Source organism: Sceloporus undulatus, chromosome 1 (assembly GCF_019175285.1).
Source record: "Sceloporus undulatus isolate JIND9_A2432 ecotype Alabama chromosome 1, SceUnd_v1.1, whole genome shotgun sequence".
In the NCBI taxonomy this organism is placed as follows: Eukaryota; Metazoa; Chordata; class Lepidosauria; order Squamata; family Phrynosomatidae; genus Sceloporus; species Sceloporus undulatus.
This window is the reverse complement of record NC_056522.1, coordinates 255,810,338-255,835,099: the sequence shown is the minus strand read 5'-3', so window position 1 is coordinate 255,835,099 and position 24,762 is coordinate 255,810,338. Positions and strand designations below refer to the sequence as shown.

At 40.9% G+C, this 24,762-nt stretch overlaps 1 protein-coding gene across 14 annotated transcripts in view; it reads right to left on the bottom strand.

Annotated features, from left to right (window-relative positions):
- The window catches only part of CTNND1 (catenin delta 1), a 78,165-nt gene that overhangs the window by 41,915 nt on the left and 11,488 nt on the right, over nucleotides 1–24,762 (bottom strand). For 6 of the 14 annotated variants that reach the window (XM_042446351.1, XM_042446358.1, XM_042446354.1 and 3 more), the window contains exon 2: nucleotides 1,550–1,664. The exons of 4 other annotated variants lie outside the window; for them this stretch is intronic. Coding sequence is in view for 3 of the 10 variants with exons in the window: in XM_042446359.1 (XP_042302293.1) it covers nucleotides 18,288–18,374 (87 nt within the window). In the remaining 7 variants the exon portion in view is untranslated. Of the gene's footprint in view, nucleotides 1–1,549; nucleotides 1,665–18,287; nucleotides 18,477–24,762 lie in introns of those variants that run through there. 4 more of the 14 variants (XM_042446352.1, XM_042446359.1, XM_042446363.1 and 1 more) reach the window with 4 other exon arrangements.

Here is a 24,762-nt window from a genome sequence, read left to right as displayed (position 1 = left end):
TTTACTGGGGATTCAGGCAATAATTTCATCATAGAAGGCTATGGCCTTCTTCTGTTCCTCTGTGCTACGGTTTAGCTCACTTGATCTACTAATATTTTTTTCCATAAATTTTCATTAAAATCTTGTCAAATCCTACTACTTATGCTACAGAAAACAATAGACAAAAGAAAGCAGCTGTATGATTTAGAATTTTTACAATGCTGCATTGTTAACTTGGCTCATAATAGAGGGATATCTGCCTTGAAATAGCAATTTGGAGTACAGTCTCAAAATTCTTCTTGTAAACAAGTCTGGTCAGAGTAGTCTTTTGTTGTAAGGCACAAAGCAACTACTGGTTAATCATTCTTATTATACTATTTATGATATAGAGGTCTTTATGTGAGGCCACCTCTATATGTATGGCTTTTATGTGTCTAGAACAAAATGGCTGCAATTTCCAAATTCTATTGTATCAGCATTTTCAAATCTGAATACCCTGTATAGGGCCAATGCCTTGTCTCCTAAACAGGAAGCTGCATGTCAGCTTAGTCCATATGCACATCCTGTTAGGAGGCAACAGTCTCTACTTCTATAAAGACATGGCATTTGGGAATGAATAGTTACTTGATCCATGGCCCCAGAAAAGTGATGCTTCTATCAAGAAGCAAGATGAGGAGCCTGTGCCAGGAAAAGAGAAAGATGCACTGTTTAAGTAACCTAGTGTCTTAATTCAAATACAATACATGTGGTTGGAAGGAGCAACAACATGCTGCCCTTTGTATAAATAAAAGGTTTGCAATATAAGTTTTTTTACATGCTTTTCAGTAACATATTTACAAGAAGACATCACTGGTTCTTGGTCTTATCCAGCTTGCCCAAGATATTATGAGGTCTGAATGTCCATTTTCTTAGCTGTGTACTTCCTTGTAGATTTATTCCATTTTGTAGACTGTAGACTAATTTGTTCCACTTCATATTTGCATTTTAAGCATTTACTATGTGTTACCCAGAGAATCTCAGTTATGAAGCAATGAAGAAATGCAATAAATAAATTTGAGAATTTAAAGTGGGAAGGAATATCGCTTGTTTAAACTGCTTGAATTTATTTATTGGTTCAACGTATTTCTCAAGATGTGTTCTTTCCTTCATCATCTTTTATCATCTTAAAGCCACAGGTGTTGAGCTATAAAACCCTGTCAGGAATCCTAACAAAGCCAATAAGATAGGTAAGGAGAGCAAACCAATTTACAAACCTCATCATTAGACCTAGGGCTGATGCCAGCGTACATTAATAATAGGGCATTAGCATATGATGAAGCTGATCTGTTTTAATGTAACCCACCCACAGACATTTATAAAAGTGGTTGATTAGAGGAAGCCGAGGAAGGAGTTAAGTCCTATGTTTGCATATCCCCCTCTCTTCCCTCCCTGTCCATGGAATTTCTGCTCCTCTTACCACAGGAGGAATTCCAAATATTTAAGATGGTTAGTCTAGAGGTAATAGAAACCACCACCCAGATTGACAGAGAACATCATGACATTACAGACTGATTTTCTATATCATACACACCTGAGAAGGAAGGCCGGTCTGAATTGATTGGTTAAGGCACAGCTTGGTCTAAGTGCAGAAAATCATGGGAGAGGCAGCCCAGCCACCAACAGCAAGGAAGCAGGAGAAAAAAAGGCTGCAGGAACAGCAGAAAGGGGAGGGAAAAATACAAGTGTGAATTTAAAAAAGACAGCAAAGGAGGCAAGTGAAGAAGGATGTACTAACAACACTGTATAATTCCACCATGTAGCCAAAAAGGGATGCAAGTTTTAATACAGTTTTGCAGTTAAGTCAACTAAAATGAAATACATTCATTAACCAGTAGAGGAGGTCAAGGGAAGCGGGAAGGGACGCTCCAAAAGAGAACTACTCAGTTTCAGGAACTACTTTTGAAATTAGCAGGAATAAAAGCCTAACCATGGCAATCATTCTGAAGGTCTTCTCTTCCTGGGTGCTGCTAGTTATTCTATTGTTTAGTTTTTATTTATTGGCAGAGCAATCCTATTGCTTAACAAGAAACAGAGATGGAGGTACCTGTCCCTTCCTATGCCCCACTAGCACAGATGGGCACCCATCCACACCTTTTTGGGGGCCTTTTGCCTTCCATTCCTGTCAGCTGGAAGAAAATAAACTACAGTAGTTCCAACACTGGCATAGTTTTTGCCCAGGTTTGGACTAGGTGGGTATCAGAAGGAATGACGTTCTAGATCCTGAATCTCTCCTGGCATGCCTCCTTTTCCAAAGGAGTAGCACTGGCTGTATCATGAAGCTGAGCCTCCTTTCTGAGATCTAAAAAAAATTTCAAACTACAGATATTTGGATTTATTTTGTTACAATTTTAGTGGATAATTATCATTCTGAAGTTTTAACAAGAGTTTTGGTTGATGATGCATCCTCTGGAGGTGACTTAAACAAGTGTGAAATGTATGGACACTCCTTAGAATTCCTAATTCAGAGGGGATTTAAAATATTTGCTTTTGTCTGATGGAAGGCAGAGTCAGGAGGGGTGATTCCCTCTGTCATTTATATCCCACCTAAGGTAAAACTTGTGGAAACATGCTGGAGGTTGGGTTTTTTTTTTTAAATTAAAAAAAACCTAGCAAAAGACGAGGAAAAAAACAACAACCAAGGCAGGGATGACGTGCTTGGACTAGTCAGGCCTCCAAGACAGATAGCGCCTCAACCCACTTTCCCACGGTGCTGGTGACACACCATCTGCTAGAACTGATTTAACCGTAAGGCCATGGACATAACCACTGGAGGAAAGGAAATATCTTTGAAGAACACTGGAAAAAAAAGGGCGAATGTAGCAGAATCCCATGACCATTATCTGGAACATGCTGTCCCATTCTGCAGATATCCAACAGTCACAACCCACAGCTTTCCTTCACAGTTTAGGAGTCTTTCAATAAGTAATCCCCACCTGAAAACACCCACCCACCCTAAGACTGAAAAGTTGGCTGGCAAAAGCCAACAGCCTTTCATACAGTTGCCCCTCTGTATCCACAAATTCTGCATCCACAGATTCAACCAGCCATCATTTGAAAATATTTTTTTAAAATCCAAAAAGCAAACCTTGATTTTGCCATTTTATATAAGCGACACCATTTTACTACACCACTATATATGATGGGACTTGAGCAGCCACAGACTTTGGTATCCACCAGGGGTCCTGTAACCAAATCCCCGAAGTACCACTGTACTACTTCAGGAGAAAACAGCTGATCTTAAGCCTCTGAAGTTCTCAACACATGCAGAATGACTTTATTGGGGGTTTGTTTCCTGAGAGTCATGTTTTGGCAGAGAATGATCATGAATAATGATTCCAACATCAACAGGTACAAATCCTAGTCTCTTTTGTTCCACTAATTGAGGCCACAATTATGTCAGCAGAACAAAAGCACATACGTGTACACACACACACACACACACACACACACCCCTTCTTTGTAATTTACTGAAGCAAATAAGGCAAGTGGCCCACAGACCACCTGTTTTGTGGGCCCCCCAGTGATCTGCAGGATTTTAAAAAAATCAACATGCATGGGTTGTTACCAGAATTCTTCAGCAAACTACAAAATACATTCTTATCAATGGAAAAAGAACTGAAGTCACTAAAATCAATGGAACTAATCAACATAGTAGTCAACTAAAATCACTTTAGTTCAGTATCAGTTAGTATCAGCAGTCTCTATAGTATTAAGTGAATTTAAGGACATCTATGGTTAATTTATACATAAACATGACAATAATTATAATAATTATGTTTAAGTGGTGAAAATTGGAATCATTTTAATATTATTTAATTAAGAATTTTTAATTAATTTCAGCTAATTTTAGGGCTAATATATATGTATCTATTTTAAAGTGTTTTTCAAATCCTAGATCTTAAAAAACAAAAAAGTTGGATAGTTAACCTGAAAAATGGCCCTAGGCCTTCATGACAGTTGCTTACTGCTGCCACCCAAGAACAATTAATGTCTTACAGAACACAAAACATAGGAATAGTGAACAAGATCACAGAATCAGCAAGAGGTGAATCCACACTTTCTTTGATATGTTAGAGACAAGCTATTCAAGAGAAATGAACATGTGTTACAACTCTGGACTGTAACAGTAAGACACATCACAATGTCATATTTTTAGTCACATGTTAGAGGAATTGCTTATTTGACTTTTCCAACTTCAGTTCAGACACCTTGGCACCAAGAGGACTTTGACCCAAAAGAGATTGTTAGTTTGCTTTAGACAGTCTCATGCTTTGCCATCTGATGGTCTCCACCCTGTAATCATCCTTTTCTTCTTCTTCTTTTTTTTAAAATGGCATTCTAGGTCTGTAACAAATATGTATGTACCCAAAGGCCCTGGAAGTGGACATGGCTCACTCCCTATTCTGGGGTTTCTGAGGACGATCTTCTCAGCAATCCAGCAACAGTAATGAATTGTGCAACCCAAACTGACAACACTGCATCTTGCAAAGATACAGTCACAGCTTTCCCATACCAGAGAGCACTTTGGTGACTGAATGTCCAAGGCCAAGCTACAGTCACTGGCATTTAAGACTGGCAGTTCTGGATCCACGTGCCAGGCTACTGGTACAACCACATCCTCCCACTCCAGCCTAGGAACCTATGTTGCAAGAGGCACACAAAGACTACTCTCTGAAAGGCCAAAATTACTACTGGCAGAATAGCTGTGCCCCTCTTCTTAACCAATATGGGACACATCACCAAATGTAGGACCCCACTCATATTCTTTTCCCAAAACAAGCAGCTTGGAGCCAACTCACAGACACTACATTTTGTTTTGGAAGCTGGGTACCTACATACAAAGTCATACACTAAAGTCACATTCGACTGCTGTTAGCTATTGCTTCAAGAAAGACAGAATACTTTCCTATGTTGCTGTGCCACCAGGGAGATGGTGCCTACTGTAGTGCCACATGCCCCTCAGTGTAAGGCTCCCCAGGACACACTCCAAAAAAATCAACAGAACTAACATTAAAGACTTTGGCTTCCCAAGTTCAGTGGACACAATGTACCAAGAACAGAAGCAAGATTTGCACAGTGATCCAGATGCTGTTGGATTGCAACTCTCAGCATTCCACATTTTTGGCTATGCTGGCTAGAACTACTGGGAGTTGTGCTCCAATAATATCTGGAGTGCTGCCTGACCCTCATTCCAGCAACAATTCTTCAGAATTGCATATGTGTGCAATACAAACTAACAAGACAGTTCAGTAGCATCCTGCTCCCCCCTCAGTAAAAATTCCCAGTCAAGTTTCACTCAAACATTACTGATATCACAAGGAGGAGGGGAAGCCATAATTAACACCACTCCCTGCCATCTCTACCACCACATCCCCCAATGCCCTGACATTTTTCAACCGACTTAAACAGATCCTGGGACACAGGGGACCAAAAGGAAGGGGCAGAAATCAGATGACATTTTCCACCTCAATCTGGAAGACTGGCTTGCCAAAGAACAGTCAGGGAATTGAGAGCTCAACTTCAGTTTAAAGACAGGACTCCTCAATGGTATTACTTATTCACAGCATTTGCATACTACTTGATGTAGTAAAATTACTAAGCAATTCTCTATGGTATAGAAGAGTGCCACACAGCTGTTCTCTCACAGCATACCTAGATGACACGTCCCTTAAGAGCCTAGCTCAATGTAATCTATTCAAAAAAGTAGACCCAAAAAGTATAGCACATGCTGGACTGGCCAAGAATCCAAAACAGAACTGGGCAACACACAGCCTGTGAGACTGCACCCCCTCCAGGCTATTCTATCAGTCTCCAGGATCCCCGGAAACCTGAATGAATGGGGATTTTGTAGTTTGTTGCAAAACACTGTGGCAAGTTGCAAAACCCCTCTGAAACTAATTTTTCCTGCTTGTGTTAAAACTCTTTTCTCTATTTTGCTGCCAAATTTTTGGCAGTGTGGCAATAGGAGGGGCAACCCACAGTAAACTGCAAGAGTGGAAATTGGCCCTTGGGCCTGCCAAGGATCCCAGCCACAAACTCATATAACCTTCTAAGCATCTCAATTAGTCCACGTTTTCATAAAGCTGCCCCAAGGGGAAGGTCAATACAGGGTGGGAAGGGACAATCTTCCTCCTTGCTTTGCCATTGTGTTTTGACTGCCAGTAAAAAAGGTCAAATTCAGCTTGCACTTCAGAAAGGTAGCATGATCCTTTGATGAGAACTGTCCTGCTGGATCCCACTATTCTGGATCCCTATATAGTCTGCCCCACACTCTTAGAACTTCCGGGGGGGGGGGATTGTTGAAGGCACATCCAACTAGATTGGTTTCAACCTCCCAAAGAACCTTTATTTCGGTGGCTCCTAAACTAAGGAATAACCTTGGAGGTTTTCAAGAGGGCAGTTAAGACAGATCTCTTCTGGCAAGCTTACCCATCCAATATCTTGTAAGGACTTCACCCCACTCTTCTATTTAGGATGATGTATTGTTTTTAAACTGTTTTTAACTATGAATATTATATGTTTTATTATTGTATACTGTTGTTGTTGTTGCTAAATTGTAATCCCACTTCGATCCATCTGGGAGAGGCGGGAAAATACAAATATAAATTTTATTTTTTATTATTATTATTATTATTATTATTATTATTATTATTATTATATTGTTGAGGAGTTGGCTAGATTTGCCCAAATCAGGCTAAGAAAGATTTGTGGTATCTGAAACACACAGGACTCTCTAACTGTTAAATAGAGTAATAGCAAACAGCAACTGATACAACTAGCCTTAGCAGAATGTACTGTTAGTGGCCATTGCAAAGAACTGTGACAACAGCCATTTGTGCGTACCAATCTCTATGCAAACTTCCTTGAATCTAACGTCACCCAACCAAGAACTGCAGAATATGTTTACAAGGATGTTGTGCTCCAGTTCTAACACACCTGGACAAGTCATGTTCCAACCTGCACTTAAGACACCACATTGGACTCCCGGGATCAAAGGCAGAGAGCAAGCCCAGATACCTCTAGGTATCTTGAAATTATCTGAGGTGGGATTGGCTAAAGAGATAAAAGGAGCAGCACCTTGAAATTCACGCTGCCATTTAAAAATGAAAAATCAAGAAAGGTTTCAACTAGCAGGCCTATTTGCACAATGTTTTGCCACTTGTCATGAAGAATTTAAGCCAGTCGACTGGTGCTTGTACTGTATAATTGATGTCAAGAAAGACACGTGTTCCCTGCAATAGGTAATTTCAAATCTGACACATCATACATTAGAACAGGGTTAGGCAGCCTGTTGCCTTCCAGGTAAATTGGACTACAACACCTACAGTCTCTGAGCACTGGCTGCAATGGCTTGGCTTATGGGAATTGTAGTCCATCTAGAGGGCACTGAGCTGCCTATCCTTGCATTAGAAAAAAAAATGCAGGTTCTGGGGTATTATCACTACAACCTGAATGAAGGATTACCAGTCTTTTAGAAGCTTCTGGTTTCATTTTCATGCTTTTGCACATGCCACAGCTTCAGATTTCCAGGCCATGTTGTGTTCCACTAGATCTTGGCTAGGGAAAGGCTGGAAAAGGTGTGGCTCACAGCCACATGTGGCCCCCAAAACCATTTCTGCAGCCCAGGCATGCCTACTCAGATACAAGTATGGGTCAATGCAAAAGAATTCTAAACTACAAAGCACAGCCATGGAACAGCTTCCTGTGCTTTAAAGTTTCTTATTTTTGATCTATGAGCATAGGTTTGTAGGTCAGACAGAGAAACTTTGCAGGCAACGTTTGGCCCACAAGCTGAAATATGCCTCTTTCTGCTCTAAACAGAATTTAATTTAAGCTCAGATGGGGGTGTCCTACTGCAGCCACTACATTACAGTATAGAAAAACAGGTATTTTCAAGTAGGCAATAACTTCTTCTAGCCAGGGTTGTGCCCTTTTCTGGCATTATTCAGAATGACTCTCCAAGTCATTTCTTTTAGAGCATAAAGGCTGCTTGATTTTATGTTTGATTCGTGTAATCATCCTGGAAGAGCACGTAGTACGTACACAATTCTAGGGAAAGGGCAGTATTTTATTGAATGCCTTCCTGCTAAGGATAAGTTTGTATTTTTCCAGCATGGCTCAATGCACAAATTAACAAATATTTCAATGGTTGAAGTCTCTTAGGAGACACAAGATGTCACCCATGGAGCACTCCTCCATAGTAACAGTGAACAGAATATACACAAGCCAACAATCTCAAAGGCCTTTTCTAAATTTTCTTGCTGAACAAGATTGGATCTAAATATTCAATGGGTTAGCCATCAAAGAATGAACACTCTTGGTATATGCTCTATGTCACAAAATTTGAAGTTTGAACTTCATTACTATCACTTACTAGTAAATATCTGGCATGCTAACAAGTACAACCAGCAGTGGTTATTATATGGCAATTTGAAGCCATTCAAGAACCTGCCAATCTAATAAGCTTTCCAGGAATGCTTTGTCATTTTCGTTGCTTGAGGTAAAAATGGAAGACCCATATGTTGTAGTTCCTGCATGCATTTAGGAAAACTCAACCAGTCTGTTAAACCTGAACAGGAAGCAGAGCTGTGGAGTTAAGAGTCAAAATTTTTTAGGATGGAGTCAGAATTGGTAGACGTACATCCAACTCTGGCTTCAAAATAAAAATGTATAAAATTAGAATCACAGGATCATAGAGTTAGAAGGGACCACAAGGGCCAACTCCTGTCTTGTAAGCACACAGTCCACGTACTCCTGAGAGAGTCATCCAACCTCTGTTTGAAGACCTTCAAAAAAGGAGAATGCACCACCCTCCTAGGCACTGTGGAACAGCTTTTATGTTTAGGAAGTTCTTCCCAGTGTTCAGGTGGCATATCCGTTCTTGCAATTTTATCAATCAGTTCTAGTCTACAGAGCAGCTGAAAACAAGCTTGCTGCATCTTTAACATGGCATCCCTTCAAATAGTTTAAAACAGCTATGTCACCCCTGTCTTCCCTTCTCCAAGCTAAATATTCCCAGTTTCCTGAGCTGTTCCTTATAAGAGGTGGTTTCCAGACCTCTTACTATCTTGGTCACCCCCTCTTCTGAACACATTCCAGCTTGTCAACATCTTTTTTGAACTGGAACTGTGCCCAGAACTGGATACAGTATTCTAGGTGTGGTCTGACCGAAGCTGCATAGAGTGACACTTTCACATCCCTTGATCTGGCCTCTGCACACCTATTGGTACAATCCAGAACTGCACTGGTCTTTTTGACAGCCACATTGCATTGTTGACTCATGTTCAGCTTGTGGTCAACTAAAATCCCTAGATCCTTTTCACATGTACTGTTGGCAAGCCAGATGTCACCCATCCTTGGGCCTTTAATTTTTCCTGCCTAAGTTTAATACCTTACATTTATGCTTTTTGAAATTCATTCTCTTAGTTTTTGCCTAACAATCTGAAATTCCTAACAACTGGCCAAGCGGGCTGAAGCTTCTAGGAGCTGAACTCCAAAATACCCAGGGGACCAAAGTTTGGGAACCCTGCTCTAGTGTGTTAACTATCCCCTTAATTTGGTGCCATCTGCAAATAAGTATGACCTCTAATACATCATCCAAGTCATTAACAAATGTTAAACAATAATGGGACCAGAACCCAGCCCTGCAGCACCCCATTTTAAAGAGGAAACATTGATTAATCCTCTGTGGGCTCAGTCTTTCAACCAGTTACAAATCCACCTAACAGTAGCACTGTCTAATCCACATTGGACCAGCTTGTCTGCAGTAATACAGTGGACCCTTGTTATACGCTGGGGTTTGGTTTCAAGAACCCCATGGATAATAAAATATAAATAATGGAAAATCAAGGTTTGATATTTGAAATGTATACTTTTTTTTTTTTGGAACATTTTCAAACCATGGATGCTTGAATCTGTGTATAAAAATCCGTGTATAAGAAGGGCCAAGTGTATAATGGGGGACTTTGTCAAAAGCTTTACTGAAATCATATATACTACATCCATGGCATTACCCTGATTGACTGAGAGTGTAGCCACACAGCAGTATTAAAGGGACCTGACACCATTTTAACTGCTGGGATTTGTAGTTTGGTAAGGTCTGCTCAGTCAGTGGGTCTGGTGCTTCACCAAACAACAAATCACAGGATTCTGTAGGGCAGAGGCATGTCATTTAAACTGCTTTAATTCTGAAGTGTGGATACACTCTGAGCTTGTAACTCTTATTTTAAAAAGAAAAAAATATGATTAATCTGGTATGACTTGTTTTTGAAAAACCCATTCTGTTAGTATTAACAGCATTCCTTTCTAAGTGTTCACAGACTGTCTAATTATCTGCTCTAGAATCTTTTGAGTTGTAACCATATTGTAACAATATATAGAAATACATCATTTTATACTTATATTTTGTCTTTTAAAATTTATTAAATGTCTAGTGTGTTGCATTTTTACTTTCATAGGAATTCAGAAAAAAATTGTTCAAAAATGTAACCAAATAAATATATTTTATGTTACCCCAATAGCCTGATGATTCATGTGGCGATGATGAAATGCCATGTGCTACCATTCTGTGCATCTATCTGTATGTGTGCTCAAGTCACCTGTCAACTTATAGCAACAATATGGATTTTTCATATGGTTTTCTTGGGCAAGGAATACTCAGAGATGTTTTTGTGGGGTTTTCAGGCTATGTGGCCATGTTCTCAAAGAGTTTCTTCCTGACGTTTTGCCAGCATCTGTGGCTGGCATCTTTTCTCTAGAACATGGCCACATAGCCCAAAAACCCCACAAAAACTATAGATGCCATGAAAGTCTTCAACTCCACTCAGAGATACTTTTACCAGTTCTTTTCTCTGAAATATAGCCTACATAACCTGATATTGGTTAGTGGTCTCCCATTCAATATTAACAAAGGCTGACCCAAGATCAGATGGGACCTGGTACCTTTAGAGCATTTACTACAGTAAACCTGGTATTACTAATTAATATATATTTGCCATTTGTGAAGGAGTTGGAATTGGATACTAGAAAGACAGGAGTCAAAGATTTGGTGTACCAACTTCACATCCCTGACAGGAAGATGTAGATTCTCACTTTTGTAAGTATCTTGCAATATTAGTCATGAGACCAAGAGAAACCCAAGTACACTTTCTGTTGCCTCACCCATATAAGCTAGGAATAGTACTCCACAGAATAAACGTCTTCTATCCTTGTCATCTCTTTTCCTATCCAGTGTATCAGGGCAAAGCTACACAAGATTTTAAGTCAGATGTTTAAAAGGGCATTCTTAACCCAGCAAGCTTCATTTTGGAAACAAAGAGAAGTGTTGTTTACCAAACTGGGTCCCCATGACTGACCATGGGCACCCCATATGGTCAACAGCACAGTTGGTTGCAAAAACCAGCCAAGTGGATGCAATTTTCAGCAAATAATCAAATTTCAGGAGAAAAGTAGTATTAGGAGCCTTTGTGGATAAGGAGCATTGCCCAGACAAGATATAGTTGATTTTCTCTGAAACAAAAGCAGCCACGTTTGACACATGTTTAAATGGGTGCACTTAAAATCGCAAGCAGTACAGTGCAACTGGTATTACCATAACACAGCAGTGCAGTTACATTTGTCAGCACAAGTTGGCTCTCCAAGCAAAGACTGACTAGACAAAAAGCAGAAGGGACACTCTTTCACCTCTATGGTTGACCAGAAAAGGTGTGTTTCTCCACCTCTTCATCACAGGATCAGCAAAAATCTCTTTTTATCTAAAACAAAAAGTTCTACAGTATGAATGTGAATTACTTACTAATGCTCCAGGAATTCTTAAAACAACTTGGGAATCTGATGTCACTGCAGTTACAGTATTCCCCGCATAGATTAAGGACTGAAGACAAAATACAGTGACCCGCCTAAAATTTCTCATTTTAAATAAGGGGCTTCTCATATGCTCTTTCATACTGCTAGTGGTGAGCAAGAGGTAGATCTGGATACACTGCAGATCTTGAGGTAAACTGTAAGTATATCAGCAAGGGTTGCCAACTCCTAAATATTTAACACTAACAATTGCAAAGTCACTCCTATCTCACCCTAAATTATACTGCTGAAATAAAGAAAGCTTAGAGTAACCAGGAATGGATTTCTACATGGAAGGATTGCAAGTTCCCTTTAGTTCTAGTACATAAAACAACCCATTCTAAACTGATGTCTTTTTGCATCCCAACTCCAGTTGGTGGATCTCTGGTTTGTAGAAAAACAAAAAACAAAACAGATTCCCAAACTTGAATTGTGCTTAAGTGCTGAGAATGTTGTCCTTGGAACAAAAAGCAGCCAAGAAGGCAATACATGAGACCTCTTTATTCTAAAGGCAGGAATACTGAGCAAGAGTTCTCCCACATGTGCCACCTTAGGTCAACAACAGGTTGCTGCATATTTTTTTTTTTATAATTTGCTTTGCAAAAATCACTATTGCGAAAATAATAACAGTTCAAATCACAAATGAAAAGAATTTTGGAAATGAAGAGATGAATAGAATGTAGTTATCAGATTGATATCACCATCACAACTTATGGTAAAGGTTTGGACTCCTTGTGCTCAGAGATCCTACATTCTGTTTATGATCATGTACAAAAGGTCACATTAACTATGCATGACCTCCAGTTGCACTTATGGAGTACCACTTTTCTCCAGCTTCATAGACATGTTTTTTGTTTGTTGTGTGCCTTCAATTGGTTTCCAACATATGGTGACCCTAAAGCAAACCTATCATGGGGCTTTATAGGCAAGATTTGTTCAGAGAAGGTTGGTCATTGCCTTCCCCTGAGGTTGAAAGAGTATGACTTGCCCATGGTCACCCAGTGGGTTTCCATAGCCAAACTGGGAATCGAACCCTGGTCTCGAGTCACAGTCCAACATTCAACCCGCTATGCCATGCTGGCTCTCCATAGACATAGAAAACAGAATTTAAGGAACTGCCATAGTCAAATGACTGATCCACCCAGCATAGAATTGTTTACACTACCTTGTAGCACTTCTTTTCCTGGAAATTCCACAGGGCAGAGATTGAATTGGGAATCTCCTGCAAAGAAAACTACTGAACTGCAGATCCTCCCCCCCCCAAATGTTACTCTAAGAAAGTGGAAATATGATGGTGTGGAATAACATGCCAAGCAGTTCTGAATGCCCTCCCACATTTTCTCCTCTGTCCAAGATTTAAATTATGCATTTTAGAGATAGGCAAAGCGTGACAGAGTGGTTTGAGTGCTGGACTACGACTCTTGAGACAAGGTTCAATTCCCAGCTCAGCTATGTAAACTCACTGGATGACCCTTGGACAAGTCACAATCTCTCAACCTCAGGGGATGGCAATGGCAAGCCCTTTCTGAAGAAATTTGCCAAGGAAAACTCATGATAGATTTGCCTTAGGGTCACCATAAGTCAGAAATGATTTGAAGGCACACAACAACATACAACAAACCTGAGACCCTACAAATTAATTTTTCTACAAAGCCCATAATGCTCAGCCAAGAAAAATGCTAGCTGGTAATTATGGGAAGTGTAGTCCTAAACATGTAGATGGCCACCCAGCTGCCTAGCCTTGGTGTACTCCATAAGATATCTTTGTACTTTAATTTGTTAAAAGTGTGTACCTAAAAATTGTATGTGTAAAGGCTTGCCCCCATGTTCACTGTACAGGTAAACTTAAGGAGCTGCAATTAGGAGTACTTCCCATATCAAACCCCATGTGGGCTTGCTGCCACATATTGAAAAGGGTCTTTTGCCTCCAAAAGCACTCCTACCTACACTGCACCACCTCCATGCTACTTCATAACCCAGTACTTCTTTTAAGCTTTTCTTAGGTTGAAACCTTGCTTCAGGCTAGCATACTACTTGCTCCTCTCCTGATATTCTAGGAGCATAAACCAAAGTCTTCACCCATTCTTTAATTTTTGCCAAGCTGCACCTTCAAGGACACAGGCATAGGGCAGAGGAGGCTTGTGCCAAATCGTCAGCTCCACCTACAGACTGCTGGATGCCATATTTCCTCACTAAAGAGCTAGAAAGATGTCCAAGACATGTTCCAAAGCCATACTGTTAGGAAATATTTTTATCAGGGCAGCTAAGATTTCTATTCTAGATTATGGAGCGTCTACAGCCATACTGGCTGGCAGGTGCCTATTTCTTGGCTAAAGGTGGGGCTGTGTGTATTCTGTGAGCACATAACTAAGTTGGCCATTAAAAAGCAGCCATGTTTTTTAGTCCTTGAAAGAAGCAAAAAATCAGGAGGGAGGAATTTGGGATCAAACCTGTGAAGGCACAGCCTATACATAGAGATGACAACTATGCTTCAGTGTCCTGCTTAGCTGCACACTTTTTCCTTAAACAGTGGAAGGAAAGAAACATTTTGCACATAGTTCCTATGCACTTTAGTTAACATGTTTTGACGAAAGCGCAGAATGCACACTGTCTGAGAGCTGAATGTGCATTTTATATCAACTTGGGCTATTGATAGCATTTTAATTAACAACAACATCTGTTTAGTTTGGCAAGCAGTCTGGTGGCTACAAACACACACATACCCTTGCCTGTTTAAAAAAAAAAAGCAGAAGCAAATCCATTTTTAGATAGAAAAAAACTAGCTTTATCAGTTGAAGGTTTTTTTATGAAACAGTTATAAGAATAAGGATAATGTTTTATGTATATGTACGTGTTGTACGGGGGTATGTATGGATAGGACTATGAGGATTTACGGCCAAGAGCTGTTTGGTAAGATAAGAGATGTACAGGTGTCTATGTGATTATATGTTTTTATGTAATTTATGTTGATAGGTTTATATGTTTAGGTTTGTGTTAATAGAAATTATATGTATTGTATGTATTTGTTTATAAAATAATTTTTAAAAAAGAATAAAAAAAAGCAGTACAAAAGAGAGGCCAGGGAACAAATGGAAAAGATTCAAGTGCAAGAAAGAAAGAAAGAAAGAATCACCCAGCAATTTACAGAACCACAAAGCAGAAGAGGTTTCTTGCTCCTGGATTGAGTTTTCATTCACCTGTTTCTTATCCCATGATTCGCTTTCCACATTCCTACACTGGTTTTTATTTTTACTGCAAAGATGCCTTCCTTTGCCAAGTGCAGAAGAGGAAGGGAAAAAATCCCAGTGTGATAGCTTTGTTCGCTGTGTTGTGTGGATGTTGAACATTTTGCCACTCCCTGCACCACCAGCAAGTTCATCCTATACAAGAAGGAACGTTAAGGGCACCACAGACCATTGCAGGCCAGCCCAATCCCTTCCAAAGAGCTCCTTCTCTTTTCTTCCTGGTAGCCAGCCAGGCTTCAGCAAAAAGAGGAAAGGCTTGAGCCGTACTCAGGGTGTGTCCCACACCCAACTAGAACTGGCCCAAGGCAGAAAGGTAAAGCTTTGCCCCAATGTACGTACATGTGTGCGTGTGCATGTGTGTGTGAGAGAGAGACTCACACAAGACTGGTTTAGCTAGTTGATCTGATTTCTTCAAGAGACTCGTCTGGCTCCCTACCCTACTTGCAGCCAATCCCTGAACCCTCAAGGGCTGAAGATTACATGCCTAATCAGGAAGAACACTCACATTACTAGTGTCCCGGCTTATACTCATGAATGCCTTACCTGTCCATATATGGGGAAAAGCTAAGCAACCAGGAGAGGAAGATAAGAAAGGAGAGATAAGGGAAAGGGGGGGGGGGTAGGAAAAGGAAAGGCTACCATTTAGACTGCTGGAGAGAATGAGTGGAAGACATGAAATCACATGGGACAGAAGCATCAAGATCAATGTAATCAAGACCCTAGCAAGCCTCAAGAACAGTTCGGCTTAATTCCTTAGCGAAGATGAATGAATGAGGAAGTAGTAGCAGAGGAGGTGGATGGGAAAAGAGACACCTTTTGGTTCCAGCAAAACAAAAACGAACCTCCCAAAGCCATATTCATACAATACCTTTGTTAGGCCCAACTAAGCTGCTGTGAAAGCATGTAAATTTTGGACTCCTTCAGAACTTTTTTGAAAAGTTAGGTGGCATTAAAATTAGAATGCAAATCATAAAGTCTTATTGTAGCTTTGATGCAGACTCTGCCCCACCCTTCTATCTGTATTCAGGATGCTTGCTGTGCTTGTTGACAGGAGCCATTTTGCTATTCAAAATTCAGTGATCAGGTCTGTTTACAGATGTACAATTTTCAGCCACAGAATAGTTTTTTGGGGGATGGGACAAACAGAAGCAGAGTAGTCACACTCCGTGAAACAATGGGACACGGTAAACACCAAAATCCAATGAAACATGAGCCCTGGCCTGCTCAGACCAAGGGTTACACCCCAAGCCTCTCAGGAAGGGAGTAGCAGCACTGAGGTGGGGTAAGGGGGAAGGGAGAATGTGGCGGATATACACAACAGGAAAGGAAATGATGCCCAGTCGGCAGCAAAACAGAGAGAAGGGATTGTTCTAATGGTATGTCAGAAATCTGGCTGGAGGGCAGCTGTCCTTCTGGGGAGTCAAAGGAGGGTTTGTGTGTGCATTTCTGACGCAGGGCTGCTTCAGTAGGTACACAAGCTAAATTTCATACGCTAGAGACGCAGCACCCCTATAATTCCAGACCCTTCTTTTCAAGATCTGAAAGAAACCGAAAAAGCAAGGTACACCGTGGGCCTGCAGGTTTGGGGAGGGGGAAGAAAGATGGTAAAATCCCACTCATTTTAGAAGCATAAGGCGGCTTTGTGAATAAAAATGGGGAGGACTTTGTGGTGTGACAGAGGAGCTATCCATGGACCATGCTTTGCCCAGTCCCTGATTGTAGCAGATTCAGATAGTTGAAAACACCACCACTCCCATTCCGGTAACTGGACAACAGGGAAATTAGCCAAGTATCACCTTCAAGAAGCACCATCATGGCTTGAGTAACCCTGGAACTAAGCAAGAGAAGCAGGAAAACTGTGGCTGCTAAGAAATAAAAATAATAGCTTGTGGTTGCAAGGCATGGACATTACAGCCAAAACACAAGAAAGAGCTCCACAGAAAGACCAACATCTCAAGCACCTCTTTTTGGGAGACTAGCAAGCCTATTCATTTAAAAAGAAATAAAGGCATTTGTGGTTCAAAGTCTAATCCCGACATCAAGAAGAGCATGTAGAGGAAAATTCATGGCTTCCAAATGCTGTGGACTGCAATTCCCACCTTCCTTTATCCCACCAGCTATACTGGGGATGATGGAAGCTGAAGGCAAAATATCCCAGAACTAGAACCAGGAGAGAAGACTTGCTATTAGCACAGCCAAAGCAGTAACAAATACACATGGGGGAAAGCCTTTTAAGAGGGCCTATACAAGCAAGTACCACATTAATCATTGAGACAACTGGGGTTAATGAGGAAAGAATTTCTACAGCTGAAAATAGCCAGAGAAAGTCTACATGCAGCCAGGAGAGCTTGACTACAGCTGAGGCTGTTAAGAGTGTATTTGCTCCTGCAATGATCGCATATGTATCTGGAACACCTGCACACACGCACACCACTGGTGACGTCTCTTGCATAATCTGAAGTGCTCAAACATCCAATAAGCGCTCCCCTAATTTAGTTTGTAATGATGCATGGCCTCAAGAAGAAGAAAAATATGCCACTGAAGAGATCTTCTCTTGTACAAGCTCTTGTCTTTGCTGCTCATGGAGGCAGTGGGCAAAAATGCCAGGATACAGATTTCCAGCCTCTTCTCACTAGGCGCAGGAGCTAGACAAGTTGGAAACCCTTTGACAACACAAAGGCCAGTCTTTTCTCTGTGGGAATTTGCAGCTGAGCTCTGGGGACAAAGAGATTTCACAGGCACATAGACAGACGCCTCCCTTCTCTCTCTCCCCCCACCCAGCCCTCCCCTCCAGCTTCCCCATTTCCTGTCACAGTAGCACCAGACCACAGGCTCAGAAACAAACAAACACAGAGTACAGTACTGGATTCTGGGAATCGGGCCAGAGCATTCTTGGGCAGCTAGGCCGCCAATCAGCAGCAAGAACCCCCCTTTTGCCCTGCACAGCTCCTTATCATATTAGAGGAAAAACAACCGTTCCTGAGTCCCACTCCCCACCCCCCACCCCCAGGCAGGTTTTGACTGAAGAGGAGGCAATGGAGCTTGGCTTACAGATGGAGTGTCAAGGCGGGTGGGTGGCAGGGGAGGAAAAGGAGAGGGTAGCTATCAGATAGTTGGCCGTTCAACTAAAAACTGCAACAGAAGCATGGTAATGAACTACAAAAGTCTACAAAACATACCCACCAACACAATGCATTCCAAGTTGCCTGGCTGGTCCAAAATATCCCTTGGAGTGGTTTTAAGGCTCACATACAAGTTTCTTGGTGACATCAATACATCACCAACCTGGGCAAAGAGGCCTTAACTCATTTGCAGGTATCCTCACTGCAGCAGATACTTCCAACAAAAAGCAAAGAAGAAGAAAAGCCAGCTCGAGCTTTCAATTACAGCCCCACAGCAAATACAATCTGGGTGTTCTTTGAGATAAGGCTGGGCCTATCAGCTTTACAGGAGCAAAGTCCTTTGCAATGCTCACCAGGAGAGTCACAGCCTGCCCTGGATACTGATCACAGGAAGCAGCCACTAGGGATCGGTCCTCTGGCCAACGCCCAGCTGACTTTTATTTTACCTGCTCTTTTTATGCTGAGAGGGAGTGTTGAGGAGGAAAAGGCAGCCAGCACAACAAGCCCCTGCACTTGGGCTAGAAAGATTGGGGTGCATAAACCTTCAGGACATAGTCTGGAAAAAATCTAAGCCTTTCCTCTCCATCCTCAAACCTCTCTTAGACTCAAATCTAAGAATGCAAGAAGAGACCAAAAGGGCCTCTTCCTCTTGAATCCAAAATTGTGTTCCCTCCATTGCCAATCATCCATGGGAAGCCACCCCCAAGTTGAACACAAATAAATGTCCTCTTGCTTGTGTTCCCAACTACTACTGCTTCTGATCCTCCACAAAAAACACACCCTACGTTGGGCAAGTCACATACTCTCAACTTCAGAGGAAGGGAATAGCAAACCCTTGCCAAGAAAGCCCTATGTAGATTCGCCTTAGGGTCCTCATAAGTTGGAAAGGACTTAAAGGCATACAACAAAATATAGATAGATAGATCTTAACAGCAGCCTCTAATAATCATTCCCTTCAGGAATTTGTCCAATACCCCTTTAAAGTTACCGGTTTGGGAGTTCCAAAGTTTAACTATTCACCTAAGTACTGCTTCCTTTTTATTCATTCTGATCTGCCACATTTGGCAGCAGCAGACGACCTCAGGTTCTAGCATTATGGGTGGGAGAGCAAAAACTTCTCCTGGGTCCCTATCCCTTTTTTTCCACACTATGCATAACTGTATACCCTTACATACATCCTTTTACCTAAATTAAACAGCCCCAAACACTGTTCACAACTTACAGGGGAGTTGCTCTAGCTCAGAGGTTCCTATCCTGGAGTGCACCATGGATTTTCAGGGAAAGCAACCAAGAATGATTTGTGTCCTTGAGTGACAAGTCACAAGTAATTACGGTACTCAATTTTTTTCTGAATAAATTAGAATCTAATTGCTCAATTTAGATTTGCATTTTATGTACTGAGTTAAAAGCTTGTTTTTAACAACTAATTTGTTCCTGCACATTATTATATACAGTTCAAAAATTAGACTTCCTTATCTTCAAATGTGTCATTACTTTTGTTGGGGGTGCAAACGTTAATCAAATATTTCCTAGGGGTGTGGGGCATAGAAAAGGTTGGGAACCACTGCTTTAGCCACTGGGTCATTCCAGTTGTCCTATTTTGCACCTTTTCCAGTTCTACAATTTAGCTTGACGTGTACAGGAAAAGTCATCCTTTGTAGACAGATTTGTCCAGTATGAACTTAACACCCCTATAAATCTGCGGGGGGGGGGGGGGGGGAGGTGCAGCAGCCACTTCAAACAGCAAGATACTCTCATTCTGTAACGTTGCTAATCTACTGGTTCTCTTCACTTCCCAGTTCCTGAATTATGATACCCACTGAAAAATGGATCAAAATGTTACAGAAGTAGTATTTGCCTTGGTAAAGTGCTCTTTCCCACATCTGGTCCCAATAGCCAACAACTGAACCACTGAATCTGTTGGCTTAAATGCACATAGGATCTTGTGTGCTGTAGTGTCTCAAACACTGTTCTGCAAGCTTGCTTTCACCCATGTGGAACAGTCCTGAGCTCTTATCCCACCTGATACTCCATCCTCAAAAGACTAATTAGCTGGTGCTTAAAGGACATTTGTTGTTTTTTTCTGGCCTGGGGCCCTGATTCCAATTTTGGAAGGGTCACCAGGAGTGCATTCCAGGGGCAAAGGGGTGGGGTTGAGGATATAAGTCAGGTAATAACTTTGGGATTCTTAGCACTGGCAAACTTTCCCACCAAGCATCCAAAGGGCAGCTGATTTTTTTAAAAACATGCCAACTCAGGAGTAAGCCACAGTTTAACTATTTTCATGCATCCAAAGCACAACTCTGTCCAGGCCTGTCTCCTCAAAAGTAAATCACAACATAACAGCAAAAGCAGAGCTGAATTCCACACAACTGAATTCAAGACTCAAAGCTTGACTTAAAACATATGAGCCAGGAACTAACTAAAGAAAACTGAATGTCAAAGGTGCAAACCCAACTTTGTTAGTGTCTGTGGGTAGCACATAGGTGCGTAAAGCATTTCCAACTCAGCATTACTTGGTACTGTTGGGCTGATTTCTGACAACAATGATGACTTTGCATCTTCTGCATTAGTCACAGAAATCTATAACTACACAGCCATTTTAAATGATGTACACATTTTGAGAGCTCGCTATTCAATACAGAATGAGATGCCTTGGAGGGGGGTGTTTTTCCTCTCCTAGTTCTTAAACCAAGAATTCTTTCAGAGTCTTACAAATGGTTAACACTAGGAGCCATGGCATTAGCTCAGTTATTGGGGTATCTAGCATAACTTTTAACTGCAGGATCCTGCACCTTTTACATATTGACCTCAGATTCTTTTAAAAAGTTCAAATTTCCAATATCCTACTACCAACAGAGAATAGATATGAACTGATAGCAACACTTGGAAAAAGCTCAGAAGACACAAGGGAGATGTGCAGAGGGGGGAATTTCCATTTTCTCTGATCTGACACTTTACTGCTCTTCATGATTGCTTCCCAAAAAAAGTCTTCACACCTTCTGTGGTTTGCCACCTGTTTCTCTCAAAATGTCAAAGTTGGAGGGAGCATCCATCTTGTAAGACTAGACAGAGTTTATTCTAAACATAGAATGTGGCTTTCCTTCAGAATAAAATATTTAAAATTGTTCACTAAACATATTTACAATAATATACATATGCCACAAACTGGGTCCAGAACTTTGTTTCCTGCTAATTTCAGTTTTCATTTAAAGAAGAAAATAAGTACAGAAGCAAATCTTTAATCCTTATAGTTGTAGAGGTAAGCTAGAAAGCATAAGGGCAATAATTTTTAATCATATAAAGCAGAGTTGTTGACTAGGATTTCAAGTGATTTTGATAGAGACTTCTTTGACCTTCAAAGGCATTCCATTTACATACTGTACAAAAGTCACCTTTCTGTCACGCTGGGTATTTAACATAAAATATATAGCAATGACCACAATGCCTGCACCATACTGTACTTGGGGGGAGATAGTTTCAACAACTCTATGCCTTGCGATAGCCCTGTTCTCATACAAGAAATCCCTAGTATGTAAAGAGGCAAAACAAATGATGCTTTATGTCAGATCTGTTTACTTTATCCTAGTTTTGTCTACCTGTCTGGCAATGCTGCTTTTTCACCACCTATTTTAACTGCCAAGATTGAACTTGGGAACTTCAAAATGGGAAGCATATGCTTCACCACCCAGCTATTGCCTTTCTGCCTAGCACAGAAACAGTGCATACTGCCCCACCTCCATTATAAAGACGGTGTGTGTTTTTTCCCCTATGAGGAAGTCAAAGTACCAAGCCATTCAACCCAACCCTACCATGCATGTCACGTCATTCCTGCATAGTCCAAGTCATTTCCCCTTTCTCTTATCCATAAGATAAAAAAAAATGCACAAACAACCTACAGAGAATATGGTCAGTTCAACCTTCAAATAAGACTAGCACAGCACTGGTCTGGAACAACAAGTGCTACAGGTTTATTGAATGGTGTGCACCAACAGATGGGCACAAGATGAAGTCTTCCATGACACCATTGTGAGTGGGTGCTCCAGCCTACTCCGTCTTCAGTCATTCATAACTATTATGCCTTAGCTACTCCTTCACTGTTGGAATCACTAACTATAACCTTAGAGAAAAAGTAATTTCCAAGCATTTGTTCAAAATATAGAATTTTATGTCAGTGACAGCAGAAGAAAGTGGAAGAAAGGTTTAGATTGCCCTGTGTAATCAGTGGAAAACTGCCTTCATAGCTTTAATATTGAAAAATCTGTTTAGGAAAAAACTAGCCACTTCAGCTAATGCTGATGATGTAACACAGGGAATGCTTCCTTGTTGCATACAATGTCAGCATATTCAGTGGTCATTCCTTTCTGATTGTATACAGTACACTAATAAATTTTTTGCAGTAAAAATACTTTTAATATTTGCAGACATTTGTATGTCACATAATCACAGAATCAGAAGAGACCAAGGGCCATCCAATCCAAACCTGCCATGCAGGAACACACAATTAAAACACTCCTGGCGGGTGGCCATCCAGCCTGTTTTTTTAAAAAACACACCTAAGAATGAGATTCCACCACACTCTGAGACAGTGTGTTCCACTGTCGAACAGCTCTTATTATCAAGAAGTTCTTCCTAATGTATAGGGGGAATCTTGTTTCCTGTAGCTTGAATCCGTGTTCTAGTCTCTGAAGCAGCAGCAAACAAGCTCGCTCCATCCTCACTATGACATCCTTCCAAATATTTAAAATGGCTATCATGTCACCTCTTAATCTTCTCTTTTGCAGGTTAAACATGCCTAGCCCCTAAGCCACTGCTCATAGGGCATGGTTTCCAGATTTTTTACCATTTTGGTGGCCCTCCTCTGAACATACCCAGTTTGTCAACATCCTTGAACTATGGTGCCCAGAACGGGACACAACCGATATAGAGTGGCACATTTACTTTTCTCACTCATGACACTATGCTCCTCTTGATGCAGCCTAGAATCATATTGGCTTTGTTAGCTGCCACATTACACTGCTGACTCATGTGCAACATAGAATTCAGCAGATGGTCAACACAGCTGCATCCTGATTGCTCTTACTGGAGCTAAAAGACTCATATTTTGACAACAAAAAGACCAACATTTACTATCCATTATCCAATTAATGGTCAGATCTTACCACATCAGCTGCAAATGAATGTGTATTCTGTAGAGGACACCTAGAGAAAAATGTGTTTCAGGACATATAGTTCAGGCCCTCTAAAATGCAAACCCTGATTTGTCATTTTATATAAGGGACACCATTTTACTATGCCATTGTATTTAATGAGACTTGACCATTTACGGGGTTTGGTACCCACCGGGGGTTCCTGGAACCAAACGCCAGCAGATGCATGGGCCCACTGTACATTCAGCCTGTGTTGATTATCAAAACATGTGCTAGATATTTCTCCCCAACTTCCCCCCTTCTTTTTGCCCATTTCACTGCATTAATATTTTTAAAAAGAATTATTACGTAAACTGGAATCGATATCACCAGTAAGACCTATAAGAGTGCATCTATTTTTGCCACAGCTCCCCACTCTTTTATGGGGCAAGGGAAAACATTCAAGTTCTCATAGCCACATTAGTCAAAGTGAGAGGCTACTTTGTTTAAGGTGACCAATACTTACTAATGCCCCTTTCCTCCTACATCAGCTGAAGATAATACAACTGTGCAACCCGAACCCTGTCATTTCTCCAGCCCAACCCCTCCAAATCTATCTATCTATCTATCTATCTATCTATCTATCTATCTATGCCTGAGAAATGAACTGGCTCTGTAAGCTAGCATTAAGATGTTTAGTACATTTCCGGTCAACCTATTAAAGGTATTGTCACAATATGATTCTGGAACAACTGACGGAGGCATCCATTCCACAATACAGGTCCTTTTCACTTTACTGAGACCAAGGGAAGTCTTACTTTTCCATGTGGCTGGCAATGACCACTTCCAGATTTTTTTTATAGACCCTAGTAGCTCTAGGGTCTATAAAACTCCCTTCATTTTCCATTGCAGAAGGGAAGAAATTTGGGAACCTTTAGGCATTGCAATTTAATTCTATTCCCAAATATTGGTGGTAAACCTCTCATTAAAGGCCTCCAGATTTTACTTATACAGTTCTGATTGTAAAATGATTGACTTATACTATTACACCCTGAGAGGGTTAAGTCAGAAGCCACATCTCGACTCAGAAGCTTGTTCTTTACAAGCCTCCCACAGCCTTGTAGATTAAGTTTCTCAAATTTCATTCCATCCCAGAAAGTGTTCAGAAACTGAGAAGGCGTTTGGCCTAGGAGTGGTGATTAAGATGTTTTGGACAGTCACCTAATGCAGCATTTTGAGCATAATGTGGGCCTCATGCATAACAAGGGCATGCATCTTTATTTACCAAATACTGTATATACTCATGTATAAGTCGAGAAATTTTAGTCAAAAATTGACCCAAAAACCTGGGTTGAGCCATCCACAGGTCAGTGAAAATACTGTACTTTAACTCTTACTGATGAGTAG